Raw genomic sequence first — 19,973 nt, 5'->3', positions numbered from 1 at the left:
CGCAGCCGCGAGATGGAAAGGAGCGATCTGGTGGAGAGCGCCAAGATGGCCGAGCAGGCCGAGCGCTACGACGATATGGCGGCCACCATGAAGAAGGTGGCGGAGGATCATGTGCAGCTGACCAATGAGGAGCGCAACCTGCTGTCCGTGGCCTACGAGAATGTGGTATGAGTCCCCGATCGACCTTTGCGCCGTCTCTCCTCGGGCGTGGCAAGGTGCCAAAACCAAGACCACCGCTCTCGCCGGCAGGTGGGAACTCGCCGTTCGTCCTTGCGCGCCATCTCCAGCATCGAGCAGAAGGCGAAGGGCAGTGAGAAGAAACAGCAGATAGCTCGCGAATACCGCCTCAAGCTTGAGACTGAGCTCCAGGAGATCTGCAATAATGTGTTGGTACGTCCCCTTAGATTTCTTTTTTACTGTAAAAATATTATTTGGCCCTGACGATTATTCATTAGATAAGCTGTTTTAAAATCAATCAAAAGTACAATTTATTTTTTTTAGCACTTTTCTCACATTACAACAAAAGGTTTACCGTGTTACCTTGGTTTACGAACACTTTAGCTAATAAACTTTTCACTTTACAAACGTTTAATTTGCGAGAATATAATCTTGGCATACAAACTATTTTTCGGGAAACACACGGAGCGCCACAATGAGTGTTGTGTCGTTTGCAAACGAGCCGGTTCTTGGAGCTCCTAACAAGGAGCTGGAAATGGCAGCCGACTTTTTTTTTTTGGCCTCTCTTCCCCGCCCCCAATCTTCAGTTGAAGCCGCACGTGATTGGTCAAGATCCGTGGTAGAGATGGAGGGGACACACGCAGCAGGACATGCATGAGGGGTTACAGAAACAGAAACACAACACACACGAAAGGGAGACGACGGCTTGAAACAAAAGTGAAAAAAACCTACAAGTGAAATGGGGAGAAAATGGATAGAAAACAGTCCAATTTGGACGTGTTTCAACTTTATTGATAGGTCAAAGGCAGAGTGTAGACTGCAAGGTTAAAATATCCCAGCAATCAGGCTCCACAAATAACCCGCACAAGCCATCTGTACAATTTGAAGAGAACATACAAGCAAGGGAAGCAGCTATTAATGAAATTTCTTGTGTCCGCCTGCATCTATTGCTGTTGCAATATCACACTTTCTAAGATGTACAACCCAGAGCTCCTTGAGACACTTTATACAAAAAGCTATCCATTCCACGAAGCCACCAATGACCATCACAAAGGTAAATAAAACAACTTTATTATACAGTACAGTTTATTTCTTTAATTACAATGCCATAGCATATTTGTTATACAAAAAAATAAGGTATATTTGTGTGGCTTATTTAGTTGAAAATAATGTTTTATGGGGACCTGGGAATGGTTTATTCTCATTTTAATGGTTTCCCATGGGGAATTAATTTTTGGAATACATACTTTCCGCCTTACACACACTTCCTGGGAACCCTTTAAGTTCGTAAGCCAAGGTATCACTGTACATTACATTTCCACATTCTCACCATCCATTGTTGCTATTGGCAAGTTGAACTAATGAACAAAATGGCGGTGAATCTGAGTGCACGTGTGGTGCTTGTCGCCTTTCAGAAACTTCTGGATGAAGCCCTCATCACCAAAACGCACAACTCAGAGAGCAAAGTGTTCTACCTCAAAATGAAAGGAGACTACTACAGATACCTGTCGGAGGTGTCGTGCGGCGACCTTAAGGAGTGTGAGATTTGGTCGCCTGTTGTAAAATGGCCGCTTGTGTTCTGACATCATGTAATGACTGTGCGTCTTGTCGTATGATTGTGTTGGGTCGCAGGATATCTTCCCGTACGCAACAGCGTTCTCTGGAAAGATGCCGTTGTGTAGTAAGAAGCTTATCTGAGCGGAAAAAAACAATTGTTTGGGTGCTTGGGGTATCATGAAAGCAAAAAAAAAATCTAAGCTGGCATCTGTCAGAATGGTCTGAATTGGCCATCACTCAATAGGATTTTATTTGTTTGTTTATGACTCCCATTTAAAGGACAACCGACGCCTCTGGACAAGGTGTGCCCATAATTTGTAACATCACTTCAAATGATTTCTACTGAGTGTATATTACAAGGATTCCACGGTATATAGATATTTTTTACGTTTTAAGACTCGTGCTGAATATTCAGGAAGTCTTGTTTTCAAGTTGGTGACAATTCCTGACGTGATGTCACGTCAGGAACGCCCCTGACCGAGAAAGCGACACACAATGCATTTTGGGTACTTTGCTTGGTCTGAAAACTTTGTGTTGATCCGTGTTGATGGCGAAATTAGAAGGAAAACACATAACGCGATGGTGAATTGTTGTGTGTTGCACCAAGACTACTACACTGTAAAACCCAACAAGTTGAAAGTACTCAAAATTTTTATGGCAACTGATTACGTCAAAATTTTTGAGTAGTTTACTCAAAAATTTTGAGTAGTGAAAATAAATTTTATGAGTTTGACTGAACTTAAATGTTATGAGTTTGAATGAACTTAAAAGATGTACTTTCAGTTTACTCTAATGTTTTCTTATCTTAATTTTTAAGTTAAAATTAGGTTTCATATTTAAGCGTAACCAACTGAAATTTATGTTACCTGAAAAAATATATTCATGTATACTGTACTTACATTTGCCTTCTATGTCTAAAAACAAAAACCCACCTCACGTCTGTTTTAGTGCACATTTTTATTAAGGTTTAAAACAACCTTTGATAAAACATTCATGATAACAATATCAAATGCACAGCATGTCCACATACCAAAACAACAAATAAACCCCTGAGCAGTTCTTTTTTAGTAATTAACACAACATCGTGATAAAGATGTGAAATAAACACAACAACAAAACAGAAAAAAAAAAAAATATATACTCTGCTGTTCTGTTAAAAAATAAATTCTCTGACAAGCATATACTGGAATAAATACAAGAGAATACATTTCAATGTACTCGTTATAAGGTGCAAATCAAAGTAAAACTTACTAAAAACAAACAGTATTCATGAAATGAAAAAATACATGTTGGTGGAATCCAAGTTTACACATTAAATTATGAATAGAAAATCAGACACAAACAGTACATCAATGTTTAGGTATACAAAGCAGAGTAAAACGATGAAATTACTTATCCAGTGTTGCTTTGTTCCGTAATATTGGAGGCCTTCAATATTGCGGAACAAAGCATTTTTCAAACTTAGCAGGTGTGGTTTGAGTGGTCTGTTATCATCAAGACACAGCAGTATTTTCTGAATGAAGGTGAATGTGTGGATTAATTTTTTGGGAGAATCTAAATGCAGTGCATACATTAAACCAAACAAGAGGAGGTGTGTATCAGCCAACCTGGGGAGACATCTCACAATAATGCCATCTTCGATCACAACAGAAATGCTGTTGGGGTTAAACAAGATGGCGCTAGTTGTCAGTTGTCACGGAGAGAAGTGCGACAGGAATGTTTTCAATGTCTGGATCCTCTTCCCACTGCAAAATACATCAATAGACATTTGTGTTAAGTCAGGCAATACATACATTGCATGTTTTGAAGAACTGTGAGTCATCTTCTCGTAGGTATGCATGGAGAGCACGAAGGGCCAGACTGCGTCTCGTGTATATCATGCTGTTCCTTTATCAAAAGCCAAGTTTTAATTTGGGGAAAGCGACAGGAGCTTAACATTGCAGTACTTGTGTTCAGCATCTCAAACCCAAGACAGTGGCCTAAGGAGACCTATGGAGAATTAAGTTTAGGTAAAATTCTGTTCAATATAAAAGAATACATACATGTATTATTTTTAATATGATTCGGGTAATTAATCATGTAGCATTAATACAAATGTAAACACACCTTAGATAATGGTGGTGTTACTCAATTTCCACCCTGGGGCTAAAAGGTTGAATAGAAAAAACAGACAACAAATGTAATCATTTAATTTAATAAAACACCTTGATCCATGTTTACTTTTTAAATTGAATAAATAATCTAATTTACCAGATTAAATGATGCCATCAAGCCAGTCAGGTGTTTGCAGTTTGAAAAATGGTGTTTGCAGTTTCAAAAATACATTTAAAAAGTTTTATGTTTACACATGAATGACCATTTAAAACTACACCAATTGTACAGTGATATTTCATTTGGCTAGCATTCTATTTACTTAGTCTTAGTGCCTTCTTAAAACGGCAGCACAACTGTTGCACGTTGAATTAGCATGACTGATTGTGCTGCCGTTTAAAACAAAGTTAACTCAAAGCACCAACCTGCTGGCGTTGCAGCATCTGTGCGGTGGATTTCGGGTGACCCTTATAACTTTTGAAGTTCATATAAAACTTAATTTAACACCCATTTGACTATTATTCTCGAACCTTCCCGTGATAGATATTACTCCACCACCTCCCAAACAAACCTTCGCGGTACAATTCTCCTAATAACCCTGCTGTGTCTTTCAACAAACAAGAGACGTTTAAGAAACATTCCTACTTACCACAGAAGAGCTCGTCACATCAGGAGAAGTCCTTGGCTCGAGCGGCGGATACAATGCCCCAAACGGACTTTCCAAAATATTCCTTTCCTGTGGAGCGACTACAGCATTGACACACTGGGTCCCTGAAGTATACATGTATAGTATATTAAATACGATTGTTTGTCTTTCCACCCTAATTTAAAATAAATAATCCGTCGGAATGAGAGAGGAGAGTTGCTTTGTGAACGTGTTTATTGTGCCACCATCTTAGTCTACCTGCGGTCGTGACGTCACCGCTGCTTTTCGACCTGTCGCAACATTCTGTAGCAGTGTGACATATGCTACATTTACCCCCCTCCCCGAAGGAACCAAAAACACTCAGTAACAAGGGAAACCGGGTAGACTGCCGTTTTCCCTGCTTAGCCGTGTGGGTTATTCTGCCACGCGATAGGCTAAGCACTGGCTAGGGTCTGAACATTCAAAATATGTGATAATTGTCCAAATACCGAGGGCAAAGGCGAACGCGAGCTGGCCGAGGCTCTGGCCCCACGGGCACGGCTGGTTCACCACGCTCTTCGAGGCGTCCCATCGGTGTTCTCTGATGTGTGACAGGACGTCAGGAGTCTTTGCCTGAGAAGTAGTTCGAGGGGGTTGGTGCCGCCACTCTCCTTAGGCGGCTGGCATGCCAACGCGACCCGTCAGCCAGACAGAAGGTGGTCGGTCCGAGTTGGGCGGTAATCTGGACTGGTGCTGTCCAGAATGAGTCCAATTTGTGAGAGCAGCTCGGCCGGCGAATGCGGACCCAGTCCGACACAGAAAGTGTGGGTTGCTTCGTCCGGCGCTTCTCGTTGGGCCCTCTGCTGGCTGAGGAAGAGTAGGGAAGGCCGTCGGCTTGGTTGGAGCTTTCTCCACCCCCGTTGGCCTGGGGGTGAATTGGGGCACCCGCATTGTCAGAGACAGAAAAGCCGAGTGCACACAGGAGGTTGGCGCCGTGACGGGACACTTGGAAAGTGAAAGCAGGGAGAGTCCTTGAGCCATAGCGCACCGTGAAGGTGGCAGTGCCCGCCATACCAATCTTAGTTTGGCCATAGCCAAACAAGTCCTCAGCGTTGGCCTCGATCGGGAGATGAGGAAATAGCAGTCGAACTGTGGACACGTTCAACAGTGACCTGCAGGCTGCAGTGTCGAGCAGGAGTGGTAAGCTCACTCCATCCAGTTCCACTGTGCGCCACTTGAATGGCTTGGCGCGCGAGTCCACGCAGTGGATGGTGGTTCGCCTCGGCTGGTCTGGTGAGCGGGATGATATGTTTGTCGACGTAGGGGCGTAGCGGCACATCCTGGAGAAGTAGTTCATCTTACCACAGCGTTGGCATCGTTGTCCGGTGGTCTTGCAAGCGGGCGCGAGTGGCGTGCGAGGCAGAGCCACAGTTGGCACAAGGTCTGCGCGTGTTGGCCCGTTGATGTCGGACGACATTTATCTCGGTACGGTCGTAGGTGAAGGTGGGAGCAGAGTGGCACATCCTTGCGAAATGATTCATCTTCCCGCAGCGTTGGCATCGTTGTCCGGTGGCTCTGCAAGTGGGCGCACGTGTGGGGTGCAAGGCTGACCCACAGTTGGCACAAGGCGTGCGTGCATCGGCCCCTTGACGTCTGGCCACATTTATCTCGGCACCGTCGTATGTAGCGATGGAGTCGTAGGTGAAGGTGGCGTCTGGGAGTGGAGGGTTTGAAGCAACAATCTGTGCCAACGCGGGAGAGTGTGAAGGTGTGGGTGGGTTCACGAACCGAGCCGTTAATTCAGAATCAGAATCAGAATACCTTTATTCGTCCCACAATGGGGAAATTTGCAGTCCACAGCAGCAATTCAAAAGGGATGGAGTTGGGGTGGGGTGAAAGGATAGAAAACAAGATATTCTAAGCATAACAAAATAAAAATGTCAACTGTATACTGTGCAAATGTAAATGTGCAAAACCGTTCCATAAGAGAAAAAAAACTGTACATAGTGCAGAATCAAGAAATGCATTTTGATATATTGCAACAACCCATATTTACAAGTGTCCAGTTTTTTTTTTCACGTGTGATCATTGAGAATTGTGAAGCCTGACAGCAGTCGGTAGGAACGAGCGGCGGTACCTCTCCTTCTTGCAGCGCGGGTGTAATAGTCTCTGGCTAAAGGAGCTACCCAGTGCTGTCAGGGTGGGCAGGGGGGGGTGGGAGGGGCTGTCCATCATAGCTTTTAGTTTAGCTAGCGTCGTCTGTTGCCCACCTCCTCCAGAGATTCCGTCGAGCAGCCCACGACAGAACTGGCCCGCTTGACAAGGCGCTCCAGTCTTTTTCTGTCCCGGGTGGTGATGCTGCCTGACCAGCAGACAATGCCATCGTGGATGGCTGATGCCACCACAGAGTCATAGAAAGTCTTTAGGAGTGACCCCTGAACTCCAAAAGACCTCAGTTTCCTGAGTAGGAAGAGGCGACTCTGTCCCTTTTTGATTAGGGCATCCGTGTTTGTTGTCCAGTCCAGTTTGTTGTTGAGAGTAACACCCAGGTACTTAATTGTGCTGCGTTCTCCAATTGAAACGCCATTTCCACAGCCTTCGATAGTGGGAGGTCGTCAGGGGACAATAACAGTTTCTCCCGTAGTTTGGGATCAATCGTGTGCTCGGCGAGTTGATCCCTAATCATTTCCTCCTCCAAGCGGCCGAATTTACAGAGGCCCGCTAAGCACCGCAAGTCGGCAACGTAGTGGAGTACCGACTCGCCTGTTCGTTGCCGTCGTTGACGGAAGGCAATCCGCCGGACAATCACGCCCTGAGGTGGGGCGAAATGTCGGGCCAATAAAGTGACACAATCCCCGTATGTCTGCGCGGGTCCAAGAGAGCGAAAAATGCGCTGCCCCTCACTTCCCAAGCTGTGCACTAGCATAGCCGTTAGCCGTGCGTCGCTTGCCTCGTTTAGTCCGATCGCCGTCAGATATGTCGTGAACGAGTCATACCAGCGGGACCACAGGACTGGTGGCTCACCGGGGAGCGCGAGAAACGAGGGGAGGGGAGCTGTGTAGAAGTCCATCTTCGTCGCCAATGTTGTGTCCGGAGGAATGAGAGAGGAGAGTTGCTTTGTCAACGTGTTTATTGTGCCACCATCTTAGTCTACCTGCGGTCGTGACGTCACCGCTGCTTTTCGACCTGTCGCAACATTCTGTAGCGACTGAACGACGTGCGACGGAGGAGGACATGCACTCCTGAGTGCTTCCTTTCATTAGGACTGCTGAACACCAAATGAGCCCTGAATACATGTGAGCAACTGCAAGATAACGTCTAATCGTCTCTGCTTGATCTGAGACCAGATAAGATCTACAATGACTAAAAGAAAAGGCAGGGCTACAGATGCTAACACCAAAGCTAACGTCAGCCCTGTACCCCTAATGCTGCTACTACAGGATGTGAAAGTGAAAATACTGTTTCTTTGCCTCCTGTATGTCGTCCAAAAGAAAGTCACACCACTATTGTTGCTAATATGCACGATTACCTGGGGGGTGAACCTACTGTGGCTCCCAATGAGAATGTGGTGGGAGATTCGTTCCCTCCGCTTCCACTCTCTCCTGCGGCTACCTCTTCCACAGTTTCCTCCCCTACTTCACCAGCAGCCAAAATAGCTCGCAATATCCGAGGTCCAGTTCCCCAAGACCTCATGGCAATTCTGCTCGCTGATTTCGAGTCTCTGCGGCAACTAATGAACACAAGAGCTGATGCCCTAGACCTAGAAGCTCCATGAGCTATTCAAAACCAATGGTTTTGTTTACTTTTGTTGTGTTTTGTTTGCAGTGTTGTTTATTTGTTTCTGTTGCTTTGTATGTTTGCATGCCATTTGAATTAAAAAAAACAACATTATGTAGCAGTGTGACATATGCTACACTATAAAACGTTTTTCTGATGTCAGTTAGGAAACCAAAAAAATGGTGTCGGTTGTCCTTTAAAGTGTTCATGCCGTTTCCTGCCGGAAAGATGGCACACTGCAGTTCCTAAAACGGTCTCTTTCTGTGTCCCTCTTCAAAGCTGCGGTGAAGGAAGCCCAGAAAGCGTACAGTCACGCGCTTCAGATCAGTTACAAGGAGATGCAGGCCACACATCCCATCCGACTTAGCCTGGCCCTCTACTTCTCCGCCTTCTACTACGAGATCCTCAACTCACCCGACGAGGCCTGTAATCTGGCCAAGCAGGTGAGAACTTCACGACTATGATGAGAACGGCACACCATCGCCCTCTCGACGTCTGATCGCTTCCTTTCCGGTGGTCGGGGATTTGGCAGGCTTTCGACGCCGCCATCGCCGAGCTCGACACTTTGGGCGAGGAAACGTTCAAAGACAGCACGCTGATTATGCAGCAACTAAAGGACAAACTGACGGTGAGTCGACACTCGACAAACAATTAATTAGGGTCACTGTGAGAAGAAAAAAAAATACTGTGGTCAGGAAGTGACTGACGGCCAACTGTGTTCCTGTGTCTTTCCTCAGCTGTGGACATCAGGAAAACAAGGTGACAAGGTGGAGGCCGGCGACGGGGAGGATTAGAACCGCGCACCTTTCCAACCCGACACCGTCGCCATCCAACCTCCGCTCCTCTTTCCGATCTTCATGCACACAAATGTTCATTCCTTCTTCGTCTTTATCCTCTGTATGAGAAGCAGCCATACTTTGTTATATTACAGATTTATTCATTTTTTTTCTTTTCATCAAAATTCTACATTTTTCTAAGAACCGTGACAGGTTTTTTACAAACTAAAAAAAAAAAATACATTGCATTAGCGCACAGGTGTCAAAGTCAAGGCCCGCGGGCCAAATCCGGCCCGCCACATCATTTTTTTCGGCCCGTGAAAGCAAATCAAACTTGTTAAATTCCATGATGATTGCTAAAATCTGAGCCAAAATTTCATATTTTTGGATGTCAACCACAATAAAAGTCATTCTTGACTTCAGATTTGAAAACGAGTTATTCATTAATTTGCTGTGTGCTCTATATTTAATATTTGAAGGGATTTAAACATTCTAATGGGTTCCCCAAATTCATAACGGCCCTCGAGAGGAAACCATAACTACAATGTGGCCCGCCGCAAAAAATGACTTTGACACCCTTGCATTAGCGCAATCCCACGAGCACTTTCTACAGCTTCATTGGAATGTATTCGGTTGATTGGGCGCAGTTCATGTCAAAACATGCACAGATTGAAACAGACTATTTAACGTGCTGACGGGCAATCAGGACCACACAAAAGGTGCCACGTAAAAAAAACAAATGTCATGGTGGACAAGGTTTCTATGCTGACCAGAGAAGCGAGAGTTGTCATTTGAGAGATGGTGGTTTGATTTCTGAAACGACTGGTTTATTCGTGGTTGCGGAAATGCGACTTTTTGTTTGCTTTGCAGGAGGGGGAAATGTCTTCATTCACTGTCAATGTATTTTTTTTTACTCATGACATGCAAAATCTTTTGTTTGTCAGTACTTTTTTTTTCACCATTTTACTTCAAATCAAGAAATAGCACATTTGCTTGTATGGTGGTTTTATTGCTTAATGTGGACTCACGTGATTGTGACCGTTTTGACTTTGCTTGACTAAAACTTACAAAAGGATTGGCAAGAAAAATTGGTTGCCTCTGAACCCTAATGGCTGTGAGGGCAACCCTGGATCATTTTCTTTTACTTAATAGGGGGCGGGACATGGCAAAAAATGAACATTAAACGTCAAACTTTTCTGAAATGTGCCTCTTTTTTCCCTTGCACACAACTGAGTGAACCAAAACGAAAAGGTTTCTTGCGTGAGTTACGACATGGTCACCACCAATGTCACTTCTGTACGCTGATCAGATGGCTTGCTTTTTAATCCGGCAAGTAAACATACATGTCCGATAGCGGCCGTCGCGGCAACATCGAAGACGCAACTTAGATGCCTGTGATGACCACGACCAAGACTAGATAAGACAAGTAAAAAAAAAGTCTCTGGTAAAGAGCAGACGAGACTAAGCGGAGAAGAAACGTATATAGTTGAGTTTTTAAAGAAATTTAAAGGCAATGAAAAATTCAAAGACAAAAAAAAAGTCCAAGTTAGCGCAATGGTAGCTAGCAGTATGAAAAATCACCAATTTAGAGCTTAGATAAAAAAAAGACATGATAGATTATCACACAAAAGCACGGCAGAATGAAAGCAAGACAACATTTTAAATGAGGATGCAAGTGAGCAATAAAAATAAATCCAAGTCACAATCAAAGACACACGTGTCATCCAGGCGGTGAGCAATGCGGAGTTGCAAGACAGTCGTTACCAGATAGCTCAAGTTCAAATTTAATGACCACGGCCATCAACAGCAGCAAATGAAACGACATGAGGTGATGCCAAAACGAAATCTGACGCTGAAAACAGAACAGCGATGACGACAACAAAAATCAGATGGGTGACCGACCACATCAAAGATCATCAACGAATAATCTCAAAAAACAACACAATGGTGGTGGTGGTTTCAGGCACTTGGGTCTAAAGATGGGAAAGGTAGGGCTGGAAGAGAAACGGGGGGGGGGGGGGGGGGGGGGGGTTGTCTTTCAAGATAACTCCACCCACTTTTGCCCTCCACCTTATTTCAAAAGAGACAAGGGTTTAAGCGGTCACTTCTTCTTGTTCTTGCTCTTCTTCTTCTTCTCCTGTGGAGGTTGTTGTTGTTGTTCCTGCTGTTGCACTTCCTGCAGCAGCTTGATGGCGGCAGTGTTGTTTGGCTCAACCTCCAGGAGCTTGTTCAGGTCTCGGATGCAACTTTTTGCTTCCTGAAAATAAATAAATAAATAAATAAACAAACAATAAAATAAAATACAAAACGACTGCTGCCATTCAAATGTTTTTTCCCATCAAGAAGTATGATCCTGTTATACAAACCATCTTCCTTCTTCAATCTGTTGCATTTAAAGGACAACCGACACCATTTTTTTGGTTTCCTAACTGACCAGAAAAACGTTTTATAGTATCTAAAATACCCAAAACGGGCAGGCTGATAATTTTAGTCAGATGCAAAACACCAATAAAAATGACTTAAAGTCGCCCAAAAACTGCCACAAAATGAGCTTGGAACTGGGGCGATTCAGAAAGTCCCGCCCTCTCGTTTTGTGACCTCACGCCAGGATACTCCTTCACAAACTGCCTTGCTCCAGAATCAAAACAATGGCTTCAGAGAGTTCAGATTTCCGAGAAGATGCTTTACTGTTACTCATCCAGTTATGAATATGTTTTAAATAGTTCTGAAGAGGAAAGCATAAATGTTTGCAATGGATTAAAGAAGTCCTTCCGTATCAATTCGAGCCGTCCGGACTCCAATGTAGCGTCCCAGAAAATGTACAAGATGGCGCTCAAGCTCCGTTGGAAATGGGCCGATTTGTCTACTGGGAATTTGTGTCCACTTTTATGGTGTTACCGCAATTGGTAGTCTTGGTGCCACAACAACGGTTCACCATCGCGTTATTTATGTAGTTTTCCTTCTAATTTCGCCATCAACATGGATCAACACGATGTTTTCAAACGAAAAAAGTACCCAAAATGCATTGTGTGTCACTGTCTAGGTCAGAAGTTCCAAATGTGACGTCACTTCGGGCATCGTCATCAACTCGAAAACAAGACTTCATGAATACTCAGCGCGAGTCTTAAAACATAAAATAGAGTTATATGCGGTGGAATCTTTGTAAAATACGCTCAGTAGAAGTGATTTTACAAATTATGGACACAACTTGTCTGGAGGTGTCGGTTGGCCTTTAAGAATGTGTGAGATGCTTTTCTTTAGAGTGATACCTTGGCTTATGAACTTAATTGCTTCCTAGACAGAGTGTGTAAGGCGAAAAGTGTGTATCCCAGAAATTAATTTCCCATAGGAACTAGACTGTGTGTGTGTGTGTGTGTGTGGACTAGAAGTCCAAGATGGCGCCCGAGTAGGCAGCCTCAGCAAGTGCTCTCATGAGCCTTGCTTTTTTTGGTTGTTTTTGTCTTGTTTTGTGTTTTCTTTTGTCACTTTGTGTTGTTGTGCATCGTGTGGAACGGATACAGATTGTTTTTCAGCATTTTTGACCACGACATTCATCAAGGAGGAGACTGTGCTGAGCGGTTGCGCCTTTTCGGCAGCATGAATATGCCAGTACTGTTTTTGAATGGGAGGAATGTCGGAGCCATTCGACTGCCATCGCTGGACACCAAAGGGGCCATTGTGCTTTTTTGCGCCTGTAATGGGCAGCATCTTCACAGCCCCGCTTTGTTCAGCGGAAAGGTCAGTGCCGTTGGACGGTCTGCGGCTGGATGGATGCATGGCTTGAGGAACCCGCAATAAGAAGAAAGGAGCGTCAGCGCAGAGCGCCGATGCGTATGTGGAACTGTTGCGGCTTGGAATTGAAGCAGATTTATGTGGAACAGGAGATGTGAGACAATCTCTTTTCGTCAATGGATGCTACAGCTGCGTGTTTGCTTTCAACATTTAGCTTGTAGTTGACATGCACATTCCACCATGATGTCCCTGATCCACTGGTGGAAAGACGCTTTGATCCTCTCCTCTTTCATCTAGAACTGCTTCATGTCATCACAAAGAGGGTACAGCAAGTCCTGAAGAATGAATGTCTCTCTGTGTCTTTGTTTTGTCATATTGTCTCTATGCTGTCATATTATTTGTTATTTAGTTTTTTTTGTTCTTTTGACTTCAAGACGGCGCCGCGAGAGTGGCTGCCTTTCCAGTAGCGCATGTATTTCGTTTTTCTACTTTCATTCCTTTCATCACTTTGCTGCTGTGAAATGTAAATTTCTCCACTGTGGGACTAATAAAGGCATATCCAATATCCAATATCCAAACCATTAAAATGAGAATGATCCGTTCCCAGGTCCCCATAAAACAGTTTTCTACTTTCTCATTTTCTAAGACTTAGAACTACACATAATATACCTTATTTTATGTATAATAAACGTGCCATGGTCTTAAACTGTACCGTATAATAAAGTCATTTTATTTACCTTTGTGATGGTCGTTGATGGCTTGATGGAATGGAGTGGCCGGTTTTATCAGCATTAAACACTTGATGAGGAACGTAACCTTCTTCTTTCACCATCTTGAGGAATGATGCCTTGTAGGTACTTTCTCTGTGATCATTTTATCTAGTTCCTCATCAATTGTGTTCTGGTTAGCTGGATTGATAGTTTTTTTTGCATCAAGTGTACAGATGGCTTGTGCGGGTTGTTTGTGGAGCCTGATTGATGGGATATTTTAACCTTGCAGTCTACACTCTGCCTTTGAACTATCAAAGTTGAAACTCTCTCACTGTCGTCTGCCTGTCTCTTTAATGTTTAAACCACCTCCCCTCACTGCTGCCTTCTTGACCAATCACGTGGCTTTAACCGAAGAAGACAAAAGAAAAGTCGGCAGCCATTTTTTTGGAGAACGGCTTCACTCTCTCTCTGTCTGTAACCCCCAGCCCCTCACTGCTGCATTCTTGACCAATTACATGGCTTTAACCGACGACTGGGGGTGGGGAATAGAGGACAAAAACAAGCCAACTGCCATTTGCTTGCCAGGAGAACGGGCTCGTTCGCAAACGACACATCACTCATTGAGGCAGCTCCGTGTGTATCCCGAAAAATAGTTTGTATGCCAAGGTAAAATCTTCATCAATTTAACGTTCGTAAACCAAAAAGTTCGTCAGCCAAGGGGTTTGTAAAACAAGTTATCACTGTATCTCCGCAAGCAGTAAAATGCCGTCTTTTTTGTCCTTGTGAATAATGACCATGTGCACACAACATATTGTCGGCATGCAGGCTGTCACCTTGAGATCCTTGTACGCCTGCGCTCGTCGGTAAAGCGCCTTAATGTTGGCGCCATCAATGGCGAGCGCTGATCCGCAGTCGGCGACAGCATCCTGGTAGCGTTTTAGCGCCAAGTAGCACAATGCCCTGACCCCCCCACACACACAGGTTATCTTTATGAAGCTTACGCAAACACGGCCATCTTGCTAGTTCGCCTACCGGTTGGTGAAGGTGGTGGCCTCTTTGCCGGAGTGGAAGATGCTCTGCGTGTACTTTTCGACAGCCTGGGCGTGTGCCCCTATTTTAACCAGTGCATTTCCTTCCTCCTTTAGCAACCTGGCTCGCTCGAGGTCATCCTCAGTGGCTAATTTGTAGTTCTGTGTGATGCCGTTGTGTTGCGGTAGCGCGGGAGGGGGCCCCCGGCTGAGCTTCTCTCGGACCGCCAGGGGGACGACTGGGATAGTGGGGAGCTTTGTTCGCCACGACGGACCGTCGACCTCCGTCAATGCTTTTGTCATCCTACGAAAGAAAAGTAAGTCGGCGGGTCGATTTCTTTTTTAATCTTGAACTTAAATACCGTATGCCACATATTTGAAAAAGAAACTAACACAAACTTTTTTTAAACGACTCTAAAATGAAGATTTTTGACAAAATTAGTACAAAGAAATAGAAAAAAACTGCTCTAAAGGTTAATTAACTCATTCACTGCCATTCCCGAATTTATTTGGGAATTGAAAAGTGTCACGTGGAGCACCATTCCCGAATTTGTTCGGGCTTCTTTTTTTTCTTGGGGGATGGGGGGGGGGGGGGGTCAGACCTCTGGCAAAGTTTTTTCCCTTCCACGAGGGGGCAGCATTTGCCTTTTGTCTATGTTAGTGCTTTGTTACAGCTTCAGCTGCTGTTAAAGCGCTATATAAATTAATATGTATTGTATTTTTTACAGCCAACGCCATTTCAAACTCAGATGACTCCAGACTTATATAACTTAGGAATTAACTCTTTCTTTCTGATGAAAGAAGAGCGTCTAATGTTTCTTATGCTGAATTGAATGTTTATGTAGTCCTAAAACTCAATAGTCTGTGGGTCCTGGAATTTGAGTGACAATGACAAAAACCCTGGTACTGGAGTGGACACATTTTTACACATTGTCTGGCAGTGACTGAGTAAAAATAAACTGGATTTTAACAGAGAATAAAAATGCAATACACAAAATGATGCAAAATATAAAGCCTAACCGTCTCAAGTCACTAATTAAATCGGCGGTTACCTGGGTAGCTTGCTAGCTCAATACGCAGGTCGACACGACCCTCTAAAAAGTTTGTAATTGCTCATCAACGTGACAAGCTTACACGTCAACACATTGGATCCCGTGGTACATAAATGACTCGTTGAGTGAACGCTGGCACGTGTGGTTGCCGCTGCTCACCCGCAGAAAACATATCCTGTGACTGTAAAGTGTCTTTGAGAGTTTTGAAAGGCGCTTATAAATGAAATGTATTATTATTATTACAAGTACCTGTTTGCTCCTTCGTGCGCGGCCACGAGGTTTGCGTCCAGCTGCAGGGCAGTCTTGTAGTCCACATAGGCCTGGCGGTAACGCTCCTGAGCCTCTGAGGCGGCGGCCCGGCGCAATAAAGACTTCACGTTGAACGGCACCAACTCCAGAGAACTAGCAGAAGACCAGGCCAAGTTTTAGCTAGCTCGGTTACACGCCCACGACTCAAATTACTCACGTCATTAGCAGTAAGTCAGAGACTGGGGAACTTACTTGGAGGCTTACAAGCTAACTACAGTAGTTAATTAGAGAGGTTGGCTGTGCAGTATGTTGTTGGACCAGGCAGGTTAGGTACGTTTGCAAAGTCAAACTTCTAACTTCTAAAATTAAAGGATGGAACAAAAGGGGGGGCACTTATCATGTGACACAAAAAGTTGTAGAATAGTTGATCACCGCTTGCCTAACAAATAAAAAAATAAAAATACTGTTTTGGGTTGTACCTAAGGTGGGAAGCACCCAAAGAGGGTGCCGAAACGATTTTGCTAGTTAAAAGGATCTTGTACGTTAGCTCAGACACTTGGATGTCCGAATAGTAGGGGTGACCTGACTTTAAGATACTCACAGGTTACAGTCCTTCAGACATTCGGCACAGTTTCCTTCTTTCAGGTAGCTGGCGGCGCGGTTGGAGTGCAACACGCTCAAATCCTCCACATTCTTTGGATCTGCAGGCACAATCATGACCACACTTCAAGGGATATCTACAGAACACTCAGTTTGTACGGAAAAACAAAGGAATTCATTCTGCGGGTATCACGTGACAGATGATGTTCAATGTTTCATACATCACTAACGAATCTCAACGTGGACAGTCTGCAACTATGCGACTCTTTCCTGTACATGAACATAAATATGACATGTTGAATTATTTCAGTCAAGTATGCGAGGGTATATTTTCTTAAACAACTTTGTACCATTATATAAATTCTAAAGCACTTCATAATTGATAAACCGATCTTTTTATTCTGCCATTGTATGACCCTGTTTAGTGATGGAGGTTGTTTGGATGTTAAAGATTCATAATGCTTTGCCCACCCATCGTAGTTGATAAGCACCTAGGTTGGTAGAGTCTATACCAGGGGTGGGCAAACTTTTTGACTCGCGGGCCGCATTGGGTTCTAAAATTTGACAGAGGGGCCGGGCCAGGAGCATTTGGAGGGAGTGTTTGGGCCGGAAATACTCCGAACAAGTTATGTCCATAATTTATAAAATCACTTCAAATGACTTCGACTGAGCGTATTTTACAAAGATTCCACAGCATATAGCTATAGTTTACGTTTTAAGACTTGCGCTGAATATATGAAGTCTTGTTTTCGAGTTGATGACGATCCCCATGTGACGTCACGTTTGGACCGCCCCTGACCGAGAAAGCGACATACAATGCATTTTGGGTACTTTGTTTGGTCTGAAAACTTCGTGTTAATCCGTGTTGATGGCGAAATTAGAAGGAAAACACATAAATAACGCCATGGTGAATCGTTGTGTGTTGCACCAAGACAACTATTTGATATTCGCTGACACAAATTCCCAGCTGACAAATCAGCCCATTTCCAACGGAGCTTGGGCGCAATCTTCTGCTTTTTCTGGGTGCTACATTGCTGTCATTGATGGCTCGAATTGATATGGGAGGACTCCTAGAATCAATTGCAAACATTTATGCTTTCCTCTTCAGAAGAACAAGAACAAGAAAACATCTTCTCCGAATCTGAAGCCATTGTTTTGATTCTCGAGCAAGGCAAGACGTCTTGGCGTGACGTCACGAACAGAGGGGTGGAACCTTCTGAAACTAACCATTTCCGGATTCATTTTGAAGTCATTTTTATTGGTGTTTTTCATTTAACTAAAAATATCAGCCTGCCTGATTTGGGTATTTTAGATGCTATAAAACGTTTTTCTGATGTCAGTGGGAAACAAAAACAAAAAATGGTGCCGGTTGTCCTTTAAATGTAGTGTGTACAAGCACAGTAAGAACACTACAACCCAATTTATTAACTGTCTTTCAATTGTGAAAAATATCCCTGATCAGTTAATAAATTTGTCTCAAGGAATATGCAATATATGGCATTTACAGACTATTTCGCAGATACTTGGAGGAGGAAATGGAAATAGATTAAAATAACATATGCACTGTGATTTATCAAGATTGCGTCTGTTTTTAAGTTTCCATCGAAGGGGCAAAGAAATCAACATTTATTGAAAAATGGAATCACTTTCAACATTCAAAACATATTATTACACAACGAAATATTCAAGCTCAATAATACCTACTTGTGTTAAATTCCGCCAAATCATAGATGGTTTGTCCTGACTGCACGCTCAACAAACTCCTCACTGACGCCCTCGCCTTCACGCGCAAACAATACACGTGTACCGTCGCCGAGCACACAAACATAGACTACCTGCAGTTGAAATTTGCATACTCGGCTCGGCAGCCAATCAGAAGCCTGCTTCTTTCTTCCGGACTTTCGCAAGCGTTACAAAGTCGTGCAATTGCATGTCATTTTCCAAAATAGATGCACAGAACCTCAAACTAGAAGAAAGATTCAAAAGAAGCTAACAACATATGTGACGCTACAAAACGTAAATTTACATTAAACCGTGACTGTAAAGTGTACGTGAGACTTATGAAAGGGGCTTAGTGGCTCGTAGGAATCAATGCAAACGTTGCATTGTGCACCACAATGACAATCGACTACTGTAGCAAAATTTACAGCCTTGCGCATTTGACGTAAATTAAGCAAGCTAGCATTTGTAGTTGGTGCATTCTTGATTAAAAAAAAAACTTTATACTTTGTGACAATGTTTCTTATTGGGATTGGTCTCATTTTGCTTCAAGTTGGGAAAAATGGGGCAGGCAACTTTTCAGTTATCTGCCCTGTTGTTCGCTTGCTTTTTGTCATGAGTTTTAGACACTGTTTGTACTATAATTTGGGCAAGTTCGGCGGGCCGGATTGAAAAGCCTAACGGGCCGTATGTGGCCCGCGGGCCGTAGTTTGCCCATGCCTGGTCTATACGTTTGGAAAGCAAGCAGCAAGGTTGGAAAGTTTTACAGTTTTGAATTCTTCCTGGAAACAAGTTTGCAGCTGCGTTCCTGGAACGTGGGGGTACTTTTACAGATACTGTACTGTAATGTGAAAGAGGCCAACATGCCTCTCGTAAACTACTAGGCAGGTATTTTCATTTCACGCGTTACTTTATTTTATTGGTCATTGCGCACGTTCAAATAAAATTAAGTATGGCAATCGATATGGAAACAGACTTACTAGACTTGTGTAGCTCGCTGATGGCCAGGCTGTAGATGCGGGTGGCCTCTCCGTACTGGCCGGTCTTGAAGCACTCATTCCCGGCTTGTTTCAGCTCGGCCCACTGTCTCACTTGGATTTTTGAAGACATTCTGACGTCGCTGTTTTTCGAAGGATAGGAAGGTCGGCATAAATGGCAACTGACTTCGGCGGGACATTTTGTACAACATAAGCATCACATCAACAGCGTCAGCGCGGAACATTCTCGAACATTGTGTCTACACTGTCGGTTCACGAGGGGGCGACTATTCACTGGAACGTGACAGCAATCAAACTCTATATTTATTATGACATATTGGTGAGGGGAAATGTAACTTACTAAACTGGCTACGTGCATATTTTCATTTCCGAAAATGCAAGACGATGCTGGAGTTACCCTTTCGATGGTATGTCATGCTAGCAGCTCGCCATTACCGGCGTTTTCTTCTCGAAGCTAAGCTAACAAACTCATGCAAACGGACAGTGAAAGCTAAGCTAACCAGCACACTTCCATATGCTTGACTAAGATGGAAGCTAAGGCAACACCAGGCGGTGTGTTGAGGATGTTTGGAAGCGGAGAAGGAGCGGGTGGCTCATAGCTTACCGACTTTGGGACGCGAAGTGGCCTATTCAGCGACAAAAATTGGCGGGCAGCGCGTAGCGTTTGAAAATAAATATCCTTAACTCGCCGACGTAAGCGGCGCGGTCATTCCTACAATGGCCCAATTTTCTTTTCTCCCCTTTGGATGTTGATCTAGTGGTCACGCTGGAGCTGCTCGTGCTAAATGTGGTGGAGGGTAGGGTATAGTTATGTGTCATTCGCGAACGAACTGGCCCATAGAGCATTCTCTTTGAAGTAAAGGACGGGAGCCGCTTTAGGAG

The 19,973-nt window shown here is 44.0% G+C and overlaps 2 protein-coding genes across 2 annotated transcripts in view; one reads left to right on the top strand and one right to left on the bottom strand.

The window, feature by feature from the left end:
• The window catches only part of LOC148890637 (14-3-3 protein beta/alpha-A-like), a 19,329-nt gene extending 8,288 nt beyond the window's left edge, over positions 1-11,041 (top strand). The window contains exons 2-7 of the mRNA XM_089011265.1: positions 6-165; positions 250-390; positions 1,593-1,716; positions 8,507-8,670; positions 8,760-8,855; positions 8,965-11,041. Coding sequence (XP_088867391.1) covers positions 13-165; positions 250-390; positions 1,593-1,716; positions 8,507-8,670; positions 8,760-8,855; positions 8,965-9,021 — 735 coding nt within the window. The 5' untranslated portion in view covers positions 6-12 and the 3' untranslated portion in view covers positions 9,022-11,041. The remainder of the gene's footprint in view (positions 1-5; positions 166-249; positions 391-1,592; positions 1,717-8,506; positions 8,671-8,759; positions 8,856-8,964) is intronic.
• Positions 9,143-19,973, bottom strand: tomm34 (translocase of outer mitochondrial membrane 34). The gene is made up of 7 exons (XM_089011264.1): positions 19,696-19,973; positions 19,074-19,213; positions 16,376-16,475; positions 15,775-15,927; positions 14,478-14,777; positions 14,279-14,405; positions 9,143-11,260 (listed from the first exon to the last, which is right to left on the bottom strand). The coding sequence occupies exons 2-7, from the start codon at positions 19,201-19,203 to the stop codon at positions 11,105-11,107; spliced, it is 966 nt and encodes a 321-aa protein (XP_088867390.1). The 5' UTR covers positions 19,204-19,213; positions 19,696-19,973; the 3' UTR covers positions 9,143-11,104.

Source organism: Hippocampus bargibanti, linkage group LG12 (assembly GCF_051943395.1).
Source record: "Hippocampus bargibanti isolate YZ-2025 linkage group LG12, ASM5194339v1, whole genome shotgun sequence".
NCBI lineage: Eukaryota > Metazoa > Chordata > Actinopteri > Syngnathiformes > Syngnathidae > Hippocampus > Hippocampus bargibanti.
This window is presented reverse-complemented; position numbering and strand designations above follow the sequence as displayed.